The sequence below is a fragment of the Lithobates pipiens genome, unplaced genomic scaffold, assembly GCF_037356315.1.
Source record: "Lithobates pipiens isolate NorthernLeopardFrog02 unplaced genomic scaffold, aLitPip1_a1.2 Scaffold_19, whole genome shotgun sequence".
Taxonomy (NCBI): Eukaryota; Metazoa; Chordata; class Amphibia; order Anura; family Ranidae; genus Lithobates; species Lithobates pipiens.
The window spans coordinates 541457184-541475512 of NW_027507764.1; the positions used below are offsets into that span (position 1 = coordinate 541457184).

The 18329-nt window shown below is 37.7% G+C and overlaps 1 protein-coding gene across 3 annotated transcripts in view; it reads right to left on the reverse strand.

Annotated features, from left to right (window-relative positions):
- The window catches only part of TRPS1 (transcriptional repressor GATA binding 1), a 399923-nt gene that overhangs the window by 190857 nt on the left and 190737 nt on the right, over positions 1 to 18329 (reverse strand). For all 3 annotated transcript variants that reach the window (XM_077493239.1, XM_077493238.1, XM_077493240.1), the window contains one exon: positions 7144 to 7747. In XM_077493239.1, coding sequence (XP_077349365.1) covers positions 7144 to 7747 — 604 coding nt within the window. The remainder of the gene's footprint in view (positions 1 to 7143; positions 7748 to 18329) is intronic.

Genomic DNA, 18329 nt, shown 5'->3' on the forward strand with positions numbered 1-18329 from the left:
AGGGATGTCCTAGGAAATCCACGGAGCTACGTGGGATCTACAATTATGATGAATATCAAAGACTCTGACAGCTTAATTTATTCAGTTGTTATGTAAGTGTTTAATTTCAACAATTCCTAAAGATTAGGAGATGCCACTGTAGTATTATTTCCCACTGAAAGGACCAGTTAGAACTAAACTACAAATATATCACAATTTTAGCTTAAATCTGATTTTTAGGTATGGTCATTTTTACATTGTTCTATTCGTCCAGCTTGGACAAATAATATACAGTATATTAAAATATATATATAGATACTATACTCTCTATCAATATCTATAGATAGATCTATAGATATACTCCTAGATTGTAAGCTCTAATGAGCAGGGCCCTCTGATTCCTCCCATATTCTAACTGTACTGTCTGCCCCCATGTTGTAAAGAGCTGTGCAAACTGTTGGCGCTATATAAATCCTGTATAATAATAATAATACTGTATATGATATAAAACAATAAAGTGATTAGTCCTTAAATAAGGGAGCTGCATTTTTTTTTTTCAGGTTTCTTACCCTTTATTTTCACCTTATAAACCTACAGATTATGCACTTTTTTGTCCCTGGGTGGCTACACTCACTTCGCTGCTGTATCTTAGGAGGGAGCCAAGGTTTTCACCCAGGATGGACTTCAAACATGTCGGTTTTTGTTCCTCTCCATTACATGGGGGGGCTAAAACAATTAGTAGCTCACGCAGGAAAGAGAACATTGTTTTTGTTGTCTGTTCTTCTCACAGGCAAGATCAACAGGTATTTTCTGTAGTTGCCAAAAATGCTCTTAGCCTGAAAAATAAATAAAAAACAAATGCAGCTACCTCATCTAAGCCTTGGTAAATAGCAATATGTAATATTTTTGGTCTGCAGCATCCCCCCTTGACTTTTTTTTCACTCCCTTTTCACCTTACTCTGTCCTCCCTTAGTGCCTACCCTTTTTGAACCCTATTCCCCCAACTATAATATAACATTCAATATTCAATATAGGCTCTATTCCCTACCTATAAGATCACAAATAATCCTATATTCCCAAACAAAATTAAATAATAAAATAATCACCCATTCTTATAGGATACAACCTCGGGGTCTGGGGTCTTATAGGAGAATCTACTACAATGATATATTTTGTCTATGTTCATGTACCCTAAACTGAAATCTCTTGTATCTAATGTTAAACTGTAATTCCATTTTTGGATGTTTTTGATTCAAAAATGAATGCCACACCTTTGTAGCATCAGTGTATTGTTGACTTTTGCGTTACTGAAAATGTATAAAATAAGATTAAAAATATAATATTTTTGATCTTGGCCTTTAGTTAATCGGTAATGCTTTAATTTCACTAGTTTGAATGTGGATCCTGCCTTACCAACACCATGCAGCTTATTTTACAACAGGTAACACCTTAAATATTACTTCTTTTTTACATTTGCAAATGAGGCACAATGTCCATTATCTGTCTTTTTTGACGAGTTTACAGTATGTTGCATTCTCATTGATTTCAAGTAAAAAAAAAAATTTAAGTTCAGAGTTTATGAAAGCACTAGCTGACGTTTTAGAGTCCCCTTTAAACCAAGAGAATTAACCCGATAGAGAATATTACATTGACGCAATCATCCTTCCATGCCATGTGGTACAAGTTAAATAACAAATGTATGCAGTTACATCCACCCATTGGGTTTAATAAAGGGTTTGGCTAATGTACTGTGACAGTAATACATGCACAGGCCCTCACTAGACGAATTACACAATATAATGTTACTTGCCCCTACAATCTCAAACTTTCAGGAGACAGTCTATTTTCCTCAGCATTAAAAGAGAACACTGAGATTTGCAAAAATAATTCTTTCCATATGAGTAGCCTGAAATTAGCAGAATGTTTAAAGAGAAAGGTTTAATCAAGTTTTTCTTTTGCCAATATCATGGTTTTGGAAATGTGTATTAATTTAAATTTTAACAAAAAAAAAAGTTATTTTTACTAGCATCTGACATCATATAGAATTATTTAGGAAAAAAAAAAAACTATAGTAAATTTAACAATAGCCACATAAATAAGGAAAAACAGTCTATCCTGTTGAGATAACAACCATTATTAAAAAAATATACAATACAGTTAAATATAGTTAGTATATTAAATGCTATATATAGCATATACATTAATCTTTCATAATATATATATATATATATATATATATATATATATATATATATATATATATAGTGATGTCAATAAAGTAATAAAAATAGATGACTACAACACTAAAAATTTAAATAATCTATACACACTGAAATCTATTTTTTCCCTCCAATTCTTTGTGTCTTTTTGTGTTTCGAGTCCCATTGCATGTGCTTTTTCATTTATTTTTTTCCCTATTTCTTTCACAATGTTTTTCTAATAACAATATATATATATATATATATATATATATATATATATACGTGTGTGTGTGTCTTTTTTAAAGAAATTATAATTCATGCAAACCAGAATTTTGTAAAAAAAGAAGAAGGTTTTTGCTTTTGTTAGCTCTTTAAATATTTTGTAGAGTGAAGGAAAAGTACACAGCTCCAGCCCTCTGAGTACTGCCCTCATATGCTGGAATCAGGTGCAGTCTTGGAGTCAGTCACTCCTCCACACAAGGCTCAGTATAATATAAATGAAAAGCTGCACACAGCTGATGTCTTCATGAGCAAAGTTTTACCACACCCCCCCCCCCCCCCCCAGGGTGAAACATGTCAGATAGGTGGTCCTGGGGGTGTGACCATATACTGAAGCTTTACATACAAGTTTGCATTCCCCTGGGACTTTAAATGAAGCACATGACATCAAAAGTAAAGTAAAAATCAATATGCATGATTACAAATGTATTAGTCCAATTATAAACATATCTGATAGCAAATATATATATATATATATATATATATATATATATATATGTAATGCTGAAATGCTGATGAGTAGCAGAAATACAATATTCACATGTATAGACTGCAAAAATCAGTTATTTTATAAATAAATTGATATGTGACGTCCAAGTGTATAACGAATGATTGTAACAGAGCTGCATCCAAGAACACAGCGTGTTTTGTGCAACGACATCCACTTCTTCGGGAGTAAATGCAGGGGGTGTGTAAAAATTGGACCTGGTGGTGCTAAGGATTGGAGGCTCATGGGGGGCATCTATCATGGAAACTGTGGCAGCGTAACACATGGGGACCAAAGGCACTTCATGAAACATACAAATCAACATAGTGAAATAATTCCCACAGCAGTCCAGTCCAGATTTCTCGTAGTTCTATATCCTGGGGCTGTAATTCAGAGTGTGGCCACAATTACCCAGAGTGTTGACACTCTGAATTACAGTCCCAGGATATTGGGATGGACATCCCCAGGAGCCTCCAATCCTCAGCACCACCATATCCAATTGTTAGCGGTTTTACATGCACCCTGCATTTACTCCTGAAGAAGTGGATGTTGTTCCACGAAACGCGTTGTATTCTTGTATGCAGCTCTGTTACAATTATGCGTAATACACTTGAACACCACATTCTAATTTATTTATAATATAAATGAATGTTTTTGCAATCTATCTATATGGATATTGTATTTCTGCTGCTTTTCAGCTCTTCAGTATTATATATGTATTTTGTTTCTATCAGATCTGTTTATAATTGGACTAATAAATTTGTAAACATGCGTATTGATTTTATTATTATTATAATTTTTTTTATATTTATTGATTGATTACTTTGATGTCATGTGCTTAATTTAAAGTCCCAGGGCAATGCAAATTGTATGTATAGATTTGAAGGCACATGATTATGGTTGGTGCTCCAGGCCATAATTGTTCTATACATATACTGAAGCTTGTCAGCTGATTAAAGTTTTCCTGTGAAGATATCATCTGCGTGCAGCTTTTCTTTTAGATTGTACTGAGCTTTTAAACATATTTTGCTTCTGTAAAAAATGTAATTACATTATGGTAAGACTAAATCTTCTGTTAAATAATATTATAGTTATTATTATGATTAGTGTTATTAATAATACATTTTTTATCACATTTTAGCTTTAATTTTTTGCTGTGTGGTAAGAAATAAATCTATAAATACTTTGTAAAAAATATTTAATATCTACTGTATATGGAGATGCACGGAGCACTGTCCATCCCTATCCGTGTGCGGTAAACATCACGTGCCATGGGGAACGCATGAATACGCCTCATGTGAATGTGAATGAGGCCTTCAATCCTTTATTTCTGTACTTTACCTTTACCTCAAACAGCTCCATTCTCTGCTCTCATAAGTCACCTCAGGGAACCTCCCAAATATCACAGTTCAGGAGCCAGTGATATCGCAAGGGGCGATAACGCGTGTAGTCTTTGTTAGACGTAATATTGAATACTAAAATGTGAAAAGTTGCGAGTTTTTCATGCTCTGATTGCTTAATTTATTTCTGGTACAATTAATTGTAGCAAGGACTGCATGATCAATTATTGGGTGAAGAGTTACCTTTTGTGGCCTGACTTTTGTATAGTAAAGAGAGTTGAAGTGATGTAGTAAAATCCTGCAACAAATACTGCATGAGGGATTTGCTTTGATAAGGTGAGGTAATCTCTTAGACAATATGCTGACAATATCACATGGTACAGCACATAGCACATGCAGTAAATCTTTGTAAACCAACCCATAGTCTGGAATACTAGCAAATTCAGTCACGCATCTATGATTTCAACCATGGCTGATACTATGCTACAACGGATTTACTGAACTGTATCTTCTATGACATTCCATTAACAAAGAGAGCAAAGAACAGAGCACAGTAAGCAACGTCGACCAAAGACTTCAAACTACTAATGGAATTCTGTGGATTCAGCTTATCAAATATTTGACTGATCTCTGTGTTGACAAAGCTGTAGTTTAGTATATATGCACTGAGCATTTGATATTGCCAAGTGAATCATATAATAACAGAATTTACATGTTGTGTGAGTATAATGTTAAAAAATCACATCTTATCATTTTCCATAGAAAATAAAGACATTAACGTGGAACTTCATACAGATATAGAAGACACAAATTGATGCAGCTCAGTATTTATTAACGCAACATTAAAGTTCAACTCTGGAAAATTTGAAAATGATCCCTTTGCCGTGGAGCTGTTCATTTAGTCTAGGGAAGAAGAGAAGCACTTCAACTTACCTGAACCCCCAGCAGAAGCCAATTCCGCATGTTCCAACATGACATCATCAAGACATCAGCTCTTGATGATGACAAGACCTTAGACTGCTGGAGCATGGAGGAGAACATGCTGTCTAGCAGCACAGAGGAGAGGAAGATTGGGAAAGTAAATCTATTATAACAGGTTCTCTAGTCTAGGCCTAAGCAATTAACCCTTGTTGTGTGGGTGCAGCCCCACTGCAAGGAATAGTTTTTAGGTTTTCGGATGATGGGCTTTAAATTTATTGTATGTAACTCAATTTAATTTGATCTCAGACCCTTGCAAGCCTTGCTACCCTTTATGGCAGTGCTTAGTCAGCCTTGGAAAAGTAAGGAGCAACAGTGGCAGCCAATGCATGTAAATGCGGTGACAGTGAACAAGCTGAAAGGAGAAGAAAGCAAAGGGAAGACATAATCAGTCTCCTAGTGCTCTTATACTGTCCAATCAGCAGGCTGGAGGCAGGTAGATGAGACCACTGAATTCCCAAATGAAGCAGAGAAAGTGGTGTCATGCTTTTGGATGTGCTGTGTGACAGAGATTAGGCTGGCCATAGACAGGGCAAACATCTTTCCTGCAACCATAGGTCGCAGGAAAGAAATGTGATCCCCCATCAACATAGACAGTGTTGACAGGGCAATCTCTCCTGCCAAGCGATTATGTTCTCCCGACCGAGGTGCGTGAGAAGCTGTCCCTCTTGGGTTATTATTGCTAGTGGCTATAACAGCCACTAGCAATAATTGCATGTAAAATCCGGCAGGCTGGATTTTACCCCAGTTGATCAACTTGGGTACATACATTGTTCAAATTTGGGCCGGTTCCTGCCGAACCGTCCAAGATTCGAGCTGTCTGTTGCCAGATTTAGACTGAGGAACAAATGAGAATACATTTAGATAAAACATATCCATTAATGTATTCTATCTTAATATTTAGATATCTGCATGGAGTTCAGCTTAAAGACACTGATAACCTAGTCTTGTCAATGAGTCTAGTGTTATATAAATCAAAAAACGAGCCCACGTTCTGAAAGGTGAGCTCCTTAAAACCAATGGTGTACCAGCAGTGCAGGAACCATGGCCACCATATGTACCAGTGAGCCAAATAAGATTCACTTTTGTCCAAATCTGAAATGTAAGAGGTGCCGATATGAGGGAGCTTTGCTTCTCCATCATGACCCCAGATATCCAAGAGGATTGTCTTTTTTCTTTTGCCAAATTTTCTAGAATCATTTGATTTGTAAGAAATAACTCTATCACTGGGCTGGTGGTTTGAGAGCAATCTAAGTTTTCTTGGAACCTACCTCAGGCCAATGTTAACAGATCTACACAAAGTTAACAATGCAGGGTTTTTTTTTATACACAATTTAATTAATTCCTTGTTACACAATTCAGCATAGAGTGATTCAAGACTTAAAATTAACAGTATCATGGTTTTTTGCTTAATGGGTATGTTCAGGCAAAAAATGTTTTTTTGGATAGAGTGAGAACAGTTAGAATCGCTGGCAGGTTTTTATTGCCATCTGTATACTCACTGGAGAGAAATCTAACAGATTTGTGGTGGGGATCATTATTAGCAAAAGAAAATGAGTAAGGGAGAATCATGAACGTTATATCACCAGAACGGGAAAAGGGGAAGAATCAACCAGCAACACCTTTTCTGGTAACTAAGAAAGATTTTCTCCTCATTTTGGTGATATTTATGCTGTGTATGTTGAGGATAGGAAGTACAGATAAATCTCCCTGATGGAGACACAGACAGCAATAAAAAAACTTGACAAGGTTCTAACTCCCCCTACTATAAAAGCATTTTTTTCTCATTAGCATTAAGTTTGCGGTTCAAAATTTAGACAAAAATGTTGTATAAAAGATGTAGATAACCCTTAAAATGAGTATGACAATATGAACTTACCCGAAGAAGTGACTGGGATTCATCCTTGGACTTGCTATCCCCTGTAGCTGAATACTGTGGTGTGAGTGGTCCTGATTTTTCTCCACTAGCTCCAGGTGTTGTACCTTGAAATCCCTTGGCATCTACAGACAAGCCATACAGAGGTCTTGCTAGATGTGCAGCTTCAACATTTGGGCTATCTCTTGAAGATTTCTGCTGCTCTTGGTTGACAGACACCGTGGTCAAAAGGCCCAGCCCTATCTGAGTATAGGATGGACTTTTCCTTAGAATGTCTGATCCTCTCCAGGCAACGCTACGAAGGTCATCTACTGAACCATCAGACCAAGCTTTCTCCCTGAGCACGTCCTTGTCATCTGGCTTTTCCCTCTTCACAGTGCTGTCATATATGGCTTCTCCCATTTTAGAATCAGGGGTGACAAGATTGTACACCTTCATCTCAGTTTTTGGCTCTTCCTTGATGGTAGGTATCCCATGGGCCTCTCCACCATTGGATGTAGTGATCTCAGACTCCTGGCAATGCGCAGAGTTGAAGTGATCCAAAAGGGACTGAGTGTCGGCTGCTGTGAAGCTGCACTGTCGACACTTGTAGCAGTTGTGAACCCTCCTAAAATGAAAACAACATGACAACCATGACGTAAAGGCAATTTTTTAATCTACTTCTAGAGGCTTATAGCAACAACATTTATATTTCTAACCTTTCTGACACCATATCATTTTGTGATATCGCTGACCTTTAAAGCGCATCTAAACTCAAAAATAAAAAAGTAATATATTGCAGTTTCATAGTCCATAGATATAGTTAGTTTTCAGGCTAAGAATATTTTCCACAAGTACAGAAGATACCTGGAATGAACAAACAAGCTGGCTGTACCTCAATGACATCAGTCTTCACAAAGCTTTATTCTTTCAGTACAAGATCACAAAAAGGTTTGCCAAGACCAAGCCTTACTTTGACATGTTTCATTCCAAAAAAGCTTAATCATAGAGATATCATGTGAGGCTTGGTTAAGGTGGACTCTTTTCTGATCTTGTTCTGAATACATAAAGCTCTCCATCAGCTGGAACCTGAAGTCATGGAGATGAGCAGATTGCGGGTTTTGAGCTGTGCCTTCCTTTAGTACAGTACAGAAGATACCTGACCTCAATTTGAATCCTGGTTAGTACACTACCTGCATGGAGTTTGCATCTTCTTTGCATCTTTTGTGGGTTTCCTCCAGGTGCTCTGTTTTCCCCCATACTCAAAAGGCATGATGGTAGGCTAATTGGCTCTATTTTTGCCCAAGTATGTATATGAATGCATATGAGATGATGGGACATAAGACTGTAAGCGCCTTGAGGGCAGGGACTAATGTGAATGGACAGCATGTAAAAGTGCTGAGTACATTTCCGGCACTATATAAATACCTGTAATAAATAAATACACAAAAAAACTGACAGATTGCTGCATCAACACAAGTGATGTTGATACAGCGACCTCTACCACTGAGAAACTGTACCCCACCAGAGAGCACAGATCAGTGCTGCAGCCATTGGCTGCAAGCACTGATTGAATGCTGGCCTTCTGGAATGCCCATTCAACAGAAGCGAGTTGTTAGACTGGCTTCTGTAGTATATACAGTTGAATACCTGGACTGAAAGTTGTCCATTTCCTGCTGAGCCAACTAATGGTCGGCTTGTGTGCACCAGGCTTTAATGCCTAGCAATTGAAATGTAAAGCTAAAAAGAAAAGTATATGAAACATAATCATCAAAATATGATACAGCAAGCAAGGAAACATGCCAAAAATGACTTCTATTGAATAGTACAGGTCAGTGAAAAGACTAGAGTTCTCCTTCAAATGTGTCTGTTTGCTCCATATTGGCACTATAAATCCAATAGAGTTAAAGTATTCAAGTGAGCTTGAGATGTGAGCTAGTTAAGTATTTGGCATTTTGTAGAGTTAAGCAGGGACTGGCCAGAGAGGGATTACTTTGATTCAGTTGGCCAGCTTGAACACGTAGAGCAATATATACTGAAATGGGTTGTCTACTTGAGTTGTCTTTTATTTTCCCACATAGCTGTTTAGCAAGGATACTTACTGTCTAGCTATTGAAAGGGAAAGCTAAAAAAGAAAAGCATATGAAATATAATCATCAAAATATGACATACAAGCAAGGAGGAAATGTCAAAAATACTTCTAAGAGCAAAAAATAGGCAATCACATAAGTATCTCACTTATGATGTAAAACAAAAAAAAAGGTTCACATATAATACTGTATGTTTTGCCAATAGACGGAGAGCTTTATCCACCTACTGATAAGGTTACACAATGTTCTCTGGGGTGATGTGAGGCATTAAATGATCTTTAATGTAAGACACGCTGTGAATAATGAGAAATCATACAGTTACAATGAGTCCATTAGCACGCTGTATTGCATTCTGTTTACTGACATCCAGAGTTATGTCTCCCCTGATATCTCTATCGCAGGTTGGTGCTTATGTATTTGTAAAGAATTATTTAATGGAAGACTAGACAGGTTTAGCACACAATTGGCACAAAATCATGTTGCTGTCAAGTCGATAAGAAAGTTCTATTGTTTTAAGTGTAACTGATGAATTACAGGCTGGGTGAAGGCGGTGTTGTCAGCCTTCAACTAGCAGACATCACCTCTCCTTCCACACGCCATTAAGTGCCAAAACATGATCGCTGTGTGACAACGATAAGAAAACAGCCCAGGATCATTACTGAAAGGACTTATTTTTTGTTTTTCTTGTTCAGGAAGTGGCATAACACACAAATAATCAATTGAGCTTTACCAGTGAATGTTGTCCAAGGTGGAACTCTGAGGCTTGAACTATACTCCACCTTTCACACCTAAAGCTAAGTTAGATACTGGATTAAAGGGTACAAATAACCAAATTTTGTTTTTGGATAAAATTTTGAATGAAGAAGGTAAAGAATAAAAACCCTGTATTCGGTGATACACTGCACCAAAACAAGCCTTTTTACTGGCTGTTTAATATGAGGACTGATCTAAACTAACTTACAGATCGGACTTCAGGAAATACGTTGTAGGGACTGCGCCAGTTACCACTTGTGGACTAACGCCTAAGTCGCCGTCCCTCATCTTTACCTTCTGGAACAGTCTCCCATTAGGTCTTACAATTCAGGTAACAATCTCACCACTTGCCTGGCTATTCCAATGACGCTAATACACCTGTTTGGTATTTTCTCACACACCACACATACACACTTTTCTTGTATGTATATATCATTATGCACTTGACACTTTTATTGATTATGTCCCCTACCACTGTCACCTAGTTTAGCGCATCTTGTTTTTGCACACCTTCACATGTGGTGTTTTCTTGTTTGTTTGATGTATGACCCGCATATATCATTATTTATTCATTTTTTCACTTTTTCACCATTCCCTTGCGCACTTTTTCTTTCTCTGCTTAAGTGTATACTTACACCGTCTTCACTAGCCCATCTCCCATCACCTTTTCATTTCCCCTTTTTCCCTTTTTTCTTTTTTCCCATCCCCCTTCTCTTGTGTGTCATGACTCACACACCAACACACATTTACACACCTACTCATTCCAGGCCATTTCTTTCTTCGTTCCCCTCTTTCTTAGGCTCCTTGGACTCCCAGGCATGGTCCCCCTTCCCCCCCTTTTTCTCTTTTCTTTCTTTCTTTGCCCGGGTTTTAGAAAGCATGCTATATGGACATTTGGACAATTGGGGGTGCAAGTGTGTATATATATATATACATGTGTACAACCTTTGGCATACATAATGGGGATATGATACCATTATCCCCATATCATGTATGCACTCCATGTTTCCAATATTAAATAATCCTCGCTTTCAATTATTTAATTAATTTTTTGCCATTGTTGGGATCTCGCTGCAGGTGTGACCCGCCATATCTTCGGTGTACCCTTACTTGCACCTACCCCCCCGGAGTTTCCTCTTCTGGGGGGCAAGGCAATAGTGTGACCTCCCGCGAGTCACGCCAGTGGGTTTGTGACGCTACCTCCTCTTCCATCTGGCATCTTGGCAATACATACGGACCAGGTACCACTCAAGATGCGTAAAGGAAATTGAGACATTGCCCTATGGGAGAACCTTTTTTCTGAAGCACTATAATCCACCTTACCTACCTGGAAGTACACTACGGGGTAAACCATTTTTAAATTAATATTGGGTATCCTTAATATGTATAACACCGGATTTATTTATTCAGTGTAATCTTGTTTTTCTTTTAACAGACCACCATCTCTGAAGAAGACCCCCTTTGGGGTCGAAACGCGTTAGCTTTATGCTCTCACTGTTATCTACTCATACAGTGTAACATAGTTGTGTCTGTTATTTTACTTCCATGTGACATTATATGTACTTTATATACATGATTTTGTCTGTTATCCAAGTGTTCAGGTGAAGCTCATGTTTGTTTTTACCAATTATTATTAAAATACCTTTTATACTACTTTTATTGGCTTCTATTACTGTCTCTTGCTGCCTAAAAACCCCGTTTGTGGGGGAACTAGTTCTAAGAATAAAAACCCTCTATCCATATCCTAGAGACGCGACAGGAAATCTCAAAAAGAGGAGACCAGCAGGCATGTGCACATCTGGAGTACTGGACTAGTGGTTCCCGCTTCCAGAAACGGCACTATTGAGCGACTCAGGAAGGTGGACTTAGTTGAGTTTATCTTGCTTTACAGGGCAAAAAGGAAGGAGCTGAGTTTTAACCCTTATGGATGCTATTTAGTTGTCTACCGTGGATGCCTGTGTCCTCATTTAGATGCTCTGAGCTTCTAATATAGGCTATTGTGGTACCTAGTACTGTCCTATGTAGCTCTCGGGAAGAGTTTTGGTGTGAGACAATCTAGTGAACGAGAGAAGCGTTGTAAAAAAAAATAAAAATTATGAATCAGGTTGCACTGTATAATTTGAAGTGTAACCAAAGGTAACCTAAGTGAATCTATAGGTGAACTCCAAGCAAGCAGTTGACATGGAATTTTTTTAACATCAGAACACTCATCTAATACAGGCAAAAACAATTCCATCTACTTATTTTCTTTTTTTTATATTTGAAATTCTCTGTAACCAGTATGGTGATAAAGATAGCCCTGCCAGGCCGCAAACACCCCATAGCAACAGACCAGGCTTGGCCAAAAACACAGGTCCAACCATAACACTTTTATGCTGATTTTACAATATAAGAACAGAAGCACACTTATGAGCACCCTCTCCTGCTTTAAGCACATGTACTCTGTGGCAAAGCCCAACTGTCTCTGAGGTCTACCTCTCCTTGTTTTTCCAGCAAGTCATGAGCCAGCATGGGCACCCTGACCGGTCTTCAGCTACACAGTCCCATATGCCACAAACTGAGATACACTGTGTGTTCTCATACCTTCCAAACTTTTTTCCTTCCTTGGGCCACTTTTGTTAGGTCCTGACCAATGCAGACTGGAAAATTCCCACAAGAGCTGCAGTTTTGGAGTTGCTTTGATCTGTTGTCCAGCTATTAGTTTGGCTCTTGTCAAAGTCACTCAGATCCTTACGCTCACCCAAATTTTCTGCTTTCAGCATCCCAACCTCAGGCACAACATGTGCACTTGCTGCCTAATTAATTCTACCCACTTTCAGGTGCCATTGTACCATTGTAATGAGTTAATCAATGTTACTTTTCAGTGATGATTATGTTATCCTGGTGCGTGTGTGTGTGTGTATATATATATATATATATATATATATATATATATATATATATATATATATATATATATAGTGCATTTTTTAGGGGGTTTTTTTTGGTGGGGGGGGGGGGTAATATTTCTCTGTGTTTCATTTTATTGTATTATTAATATATACAATATATATATATATATATATATATATTTTTTTTTTTTTTTTTTTTATATTTATGGTTTATATCATTTAGACCGTGATAGTATTTTCTTTACTAACATATAAGTACTGTACTGTACTGTACTGTATATGTCAAGTCGATTCAATGACTGGGCTGATATTGCTGTTAGACAACAGGTTTGCAGTTTTGCTGTCTATTTTCAAGCTACTTTGTAAACCTTGTATATTGGAACTGTGGATGGGTTCCAAATGGCAGCACCCCAATTGGAGCAGCAGGTATGGGGAACACCTTACATTTATATACAGTATATATAAAGACCAAAGAGTACAGCCCTTTTTATTGTTCAAATGTCATTTATTCTAATACATCAGCTTGTACATAAAAACAGTTCCACCCTTCAGCAAGTGCATGATTAACATGATAAAGGGTGGAGATGCCTTAAACTGTCTCTCCATAATTTTTCATCAGAATAAAAAACTTCTGTGCTCTTTGGTCTTTATACATGAAGAGGTAGCATGTAGTCTACTAACTATGGCACTAATATATATATATATATATATATATATATATATATATATATATATATATATATATACACACACACACACTCAAAATTTGTTTTCTCTACCAGTTCTCTTAAGTTACATAACCTGTTATTCTTCTCACATGGTGCAACCAAATGCAGTTGCCTTTCTGCCTAGCTGTCCAGACATCTGCTCCCTCTTCTCCTTCTTGCTTTGATGTGCAGTAGATCTAAATCCGTTTAGGTTGCTAAAACACAGTGTATTGTATAAAGTTGCCTTTTTTCCATCTTTTTTCCATCTATTTTGCATTTTAGTGATGCTACCTTAGGCATGTGTGGGAGACGGGAAGGAACAAGCAAGCTTTGACACCAACAGCAAGTGCCAAAACTTTGTACAATTAGATTGGTGTGTTGATGTATGTGTGTGCATATGCACTATATTACCAAAAGTATTGGGACACCTGCCTTTAAACACACATGAACTTTACTGGCATCCCATTCTTGGTCCGTAGGGTTCAATACTGCGTTGGCCCACCCTTTGCTGCTATAACATCTTCAACTCTTCTGAGAAGGCTGTCCACAAGGTCTAGGAGTGTGTCTATAGGAATATTTGACCATTCTTCCAGAAACGCATTTTTGAGGTCAGGCACTGATGTGGGCGAGAAGGACTATATAGTGTATACACACACACCAATCTAGTAGTGTAAAGTTTCGGCACTTCCTGGTAGTGTCAAAGCTTGCTTGTTCCTTTCCGTCTCCCACACATTCCTAAGGTAGCATCACTAAAATGCAAAATAGATGGAAAAAAGGCAACTGTATACAATACACTGTGCTTTAGGACCCTAAATGTCATCCAGTTAGGATTTAGATCTATTGCACTTTAACTCATCAAAGCGGGGAGGAGAAGAGGGAGCAGATGTCCCAACAGCTAGGCAGAAAGGCAGCTGCATTCAGTTGCACAGCGTGAGAAGAATCACAGGTTATGTAACTTAAAAGAACTGGTAGAGGAAACAAATTTTGAAGCTCATCTTTGTCATCGTTTCCTGACCAATCTGTAGCTGTGTAGTGGAAACCTGTGAAATGAGGTTTTTTCCACATTACTGCATCAAAACATTACAGCAACACTTTCATATTCAACCACAAATACAAACAGAGCTAGAAGTGTATAAAAAAACAATGACACTCTGCTTAATACAGGAAACTAATGTGATTCGGTAGTGCACATAGAAATTTCCCTTTGCATCGGTTATGCTACATTCAGTAAATTATCTGTACTTGTCATGCAGCCAAGCAGAGCAACTCACAAAGGATATTTAGAACAATGATGACAATCCATTCTCTTGAAAACAGTGACAATGTGACCACTTTGTATATATTTCTTAATTTTTTTATTTTTCTGCAGAAACAATATTTGAACTGGAAATTTTATAACCCATTATTATGAGTCTTCTTCACATAAGGCCATAGCAAATTATTTGAAACACTGTTGTAGAAAGTTTATATTTCTAAATGAAGGCAGAAATAGTAATGCTTTAAAGCAAACCTTATGTGGTCTACTTATCTTGCATCTCCCTCTTGTAAAAGCAATATATAAAATTGTTCCACAGTGCCTGCAGCTACAGAGGCTAGTGAGTACTTGCCTTAAAGCCCATTTACTTCTTTAGCATTTTTAAATATATGAATGCCCATTGCCTGGCCCTGTCAAGGCACTCTGTTTTCTGTAGCCCACCCCCCCCCCCCTTAATGCATATTGTTAGATAGGTCAATTTGGTTGGTCGCTGGCAGGTTGGTAAGTAGGAGCTTGGAAATCTCTTTGTATTTGTTTGACAAGTGTTGCCCTTTCAATGCTCCTTGCTGCAATAGACTAGTTATGGGAGGGGGCAGTGGCCACTTGTTTGTATTTTGAATATATTAGTCAGGCAACACACTGAGATCTTTGTTGAAATAGTGCTATGTGAGGGTGTTCAGTGTGCCCCTGTACCTTTAAAGAGGGATGGGCTCCTTCTAGGCCATGTGTCCTAACCTATCCATTAAAATGCATGTGCTTCCATTGTGGAGCCTCAGAAGTCAGAGTTAGGGACTGACTACAGAAAACAGGGTGCCTTGACAGGGCTTGTAACTTACGTATGTATTTGCAAATGTGTGCAGACTAAACCCCTGTTCTTAATGCATATTGTTAGACAGGTCAATTTGGTTGGTTATTGGATGATGGGTAAGCTTGAGCTTGGAAATCTCTTTGACGTTTGCCACCCTTTCCAGTGCTCCTTGCTGCAATAGACCAGTTATGGGTGGGGGCAGGGGCCACTTGTTTATATTTTGAATATAAAGGTTAGTGAGTACTTGCTTTAATGCCCATTTACTGCTTTAGAATTTGTAAATATATAAATGTCCATCATCAGGTCCATAGTTTAACTTAATAAAAAAAAGTGTACCCTGAAATATGTACCTTTGTCTTGAATTTGTCCCGAGAAATAGCAGTGCACTTCAAGGCCTAGCACCTTATAGCTGTTTATCTGCAGTGTGAGGTCATCTAAGCCTCTGAATGCTAGTCTCAACAGATTTGGAGTGATATTTTGTGATTTAACTACTGTGCTGCTCACTGTTGTCCTTGCTGGAGAGAAAGTCGTACCTGCAGTGCAAGAATCTCCCTGCTTCTGCTTCACTCATTCTGTGGATCTGTACTTCTTTCTCCTCTTCTGCAACTTCCTAACCATTACCCTATCAGCCATCAGGCTATTAGTCATCAAGGGGCAACTCTGACATAAAGAAGCAAAGCCCTGCTCCTCTACCTCAAGGTGATCTCTGCACAGTTTAGAACAAATCATGGTAACTCATTCATCGGGAAAAGATAAGCTGCAGGGAGTCCAGTCTATGTTGGTGATTAGACCCTTTTTTTTTAAGCAGTCAAAGTACAGGGCCCTTTTTAATTGTTAACAATCACATGTATACCTAACATTTAAAAAAAAATGAATTATTAAGAAAAAAAATAAAATGTCCAGTCCATGTTTATGTTGGTCTTCTACTCTCAAGCTATGCTATTACTTAAAGATTAACTCAGAGAAAGTATCACGTTGTCTGAAAGCAGGCTCCTATGAGCCACAATCTATTACCTACAACAGGCAGGAAAGCAATCAGTAATGTTTTCCTACCTAGTTGAACAGCAAAATGACTGATTTCATTCAAGAAGGGTAAACTAAACCCGCATCCACATTTTCTTTGTTGCCAGTAGCGAGTGAACTGTATAATTTGTTTGTTTTACCGCTGTTCTGCTTTCTTGAATCAATAGCGTACACACTTCTAGCTCAATGCAGGTGAAATGTCAAGATATCAATCTGCGAAAAGCGGGAAGACAGGTGAGCAAACTAGGCAGTGAGGTGGAACCATTTGGAGATTGCTCTGGTTGAACGTCTTCCAGATTATGTCATAGCAAAATCCCAGAGTTACACTATTTGTGAAAGGAATATTTCCATAGTCTAACCTGGAAAGAACTCAGGGCTAAGAAAAGGAGCATTGTAAACTCGAAAAATCGACCAAGCCTGGGTTTTGTAGGTCTAGACAGAATTTCCACATTGAGGACTTCATAAACACTCTAAATGGAGATTATTTTTTATTTTATTTTTTGCCTAGAAGAGAGTTGTAACTTCTAAGACAAAAGCAAATTGCCAACTTTCTGCTGTTAAAAAAAAAGAAAAAAAAGAAAAAAAAAGAAAGCAATTTGGCTTCATTCTGCCAGTTTGGCTAAGGGTAATTTATGGACTAATACAGCATACTTGTCATGTAGTTTAAAGTGGAAGAAAACCCCAACTATAACTATTCTTAAAAATGTTATCTCCCCGTTACTCCTACCTATCCTGCCTAACAGGTATAAAAAAATGTGTGCACTTGACCTCCAGAAAATTTACCGCATTTCATGACCAGGTCATTTGTGTGATCATGCAATGCTGTACATAAACTAAATTTATATATATTTTTTTCCCCACAAGAGATTTCTTTTGATGGTATTTTATCACTACTTGTTTTTTTTTTTTTTGTTTTTTTTTTGTGGTATAAACAAAAAAAAAAAAACAATATGTTTTACTTCCTGCTATAAAACATATCCAATAAAAAAATGCTTCATAAATTTAGGCCAATATGTATTCTGCTACATAATTTTGGTTAAAAAAATCTAAATAGGTGTATATTTATTGGTTTGTGCAAAAGTTATAGTGTCTACAAACTATGATATGTATACTGGGTTTATTTTTTTTATTTTTTATACTAGTAATGGATGTGATCAGCGATTTAATGTGGGATTGCAATTTTGCGGTGGACAATCTAACACTAACTGTTACTTTGTGCACTGTGTGTTGCTTTCACTAAGGGATGTGCTGAACAAAATCCAGCTCATCCCCACTGGCAGGACAGAGCTCTGCCTTGTTGGCAGATCTCACTCCAGTCTGTCTCCTCACCAATCAGCAGGTGGCAGCGGGTGTCTGTTGCCCAGCAGCCGCTGATCGACTAATCATGGCAGAAGTGGCATGCTCCCTACTCAGAAGAACAGAATCATGTATATATACATGAGAGTCTGCACAGAGTGGCTGCCCTGTAGCAGAAAGTAGTAAAGCTACTATGGGGTAGTTGTTAAGTGGTTAATCTGCTCTGTCCATTCACATGTCCCTGCAGCTTTGGCTCCTCTATGTCAGTGAGTGGCTACTGTACAAGTTGCATTAAGCTGCATCAAGCGCTTGGGCTTTAATTCATTTAATTGCCCAGAAAAATAATTTATTCTAGCCATTGACATGAATTAATTCTCAAGTAAGTGC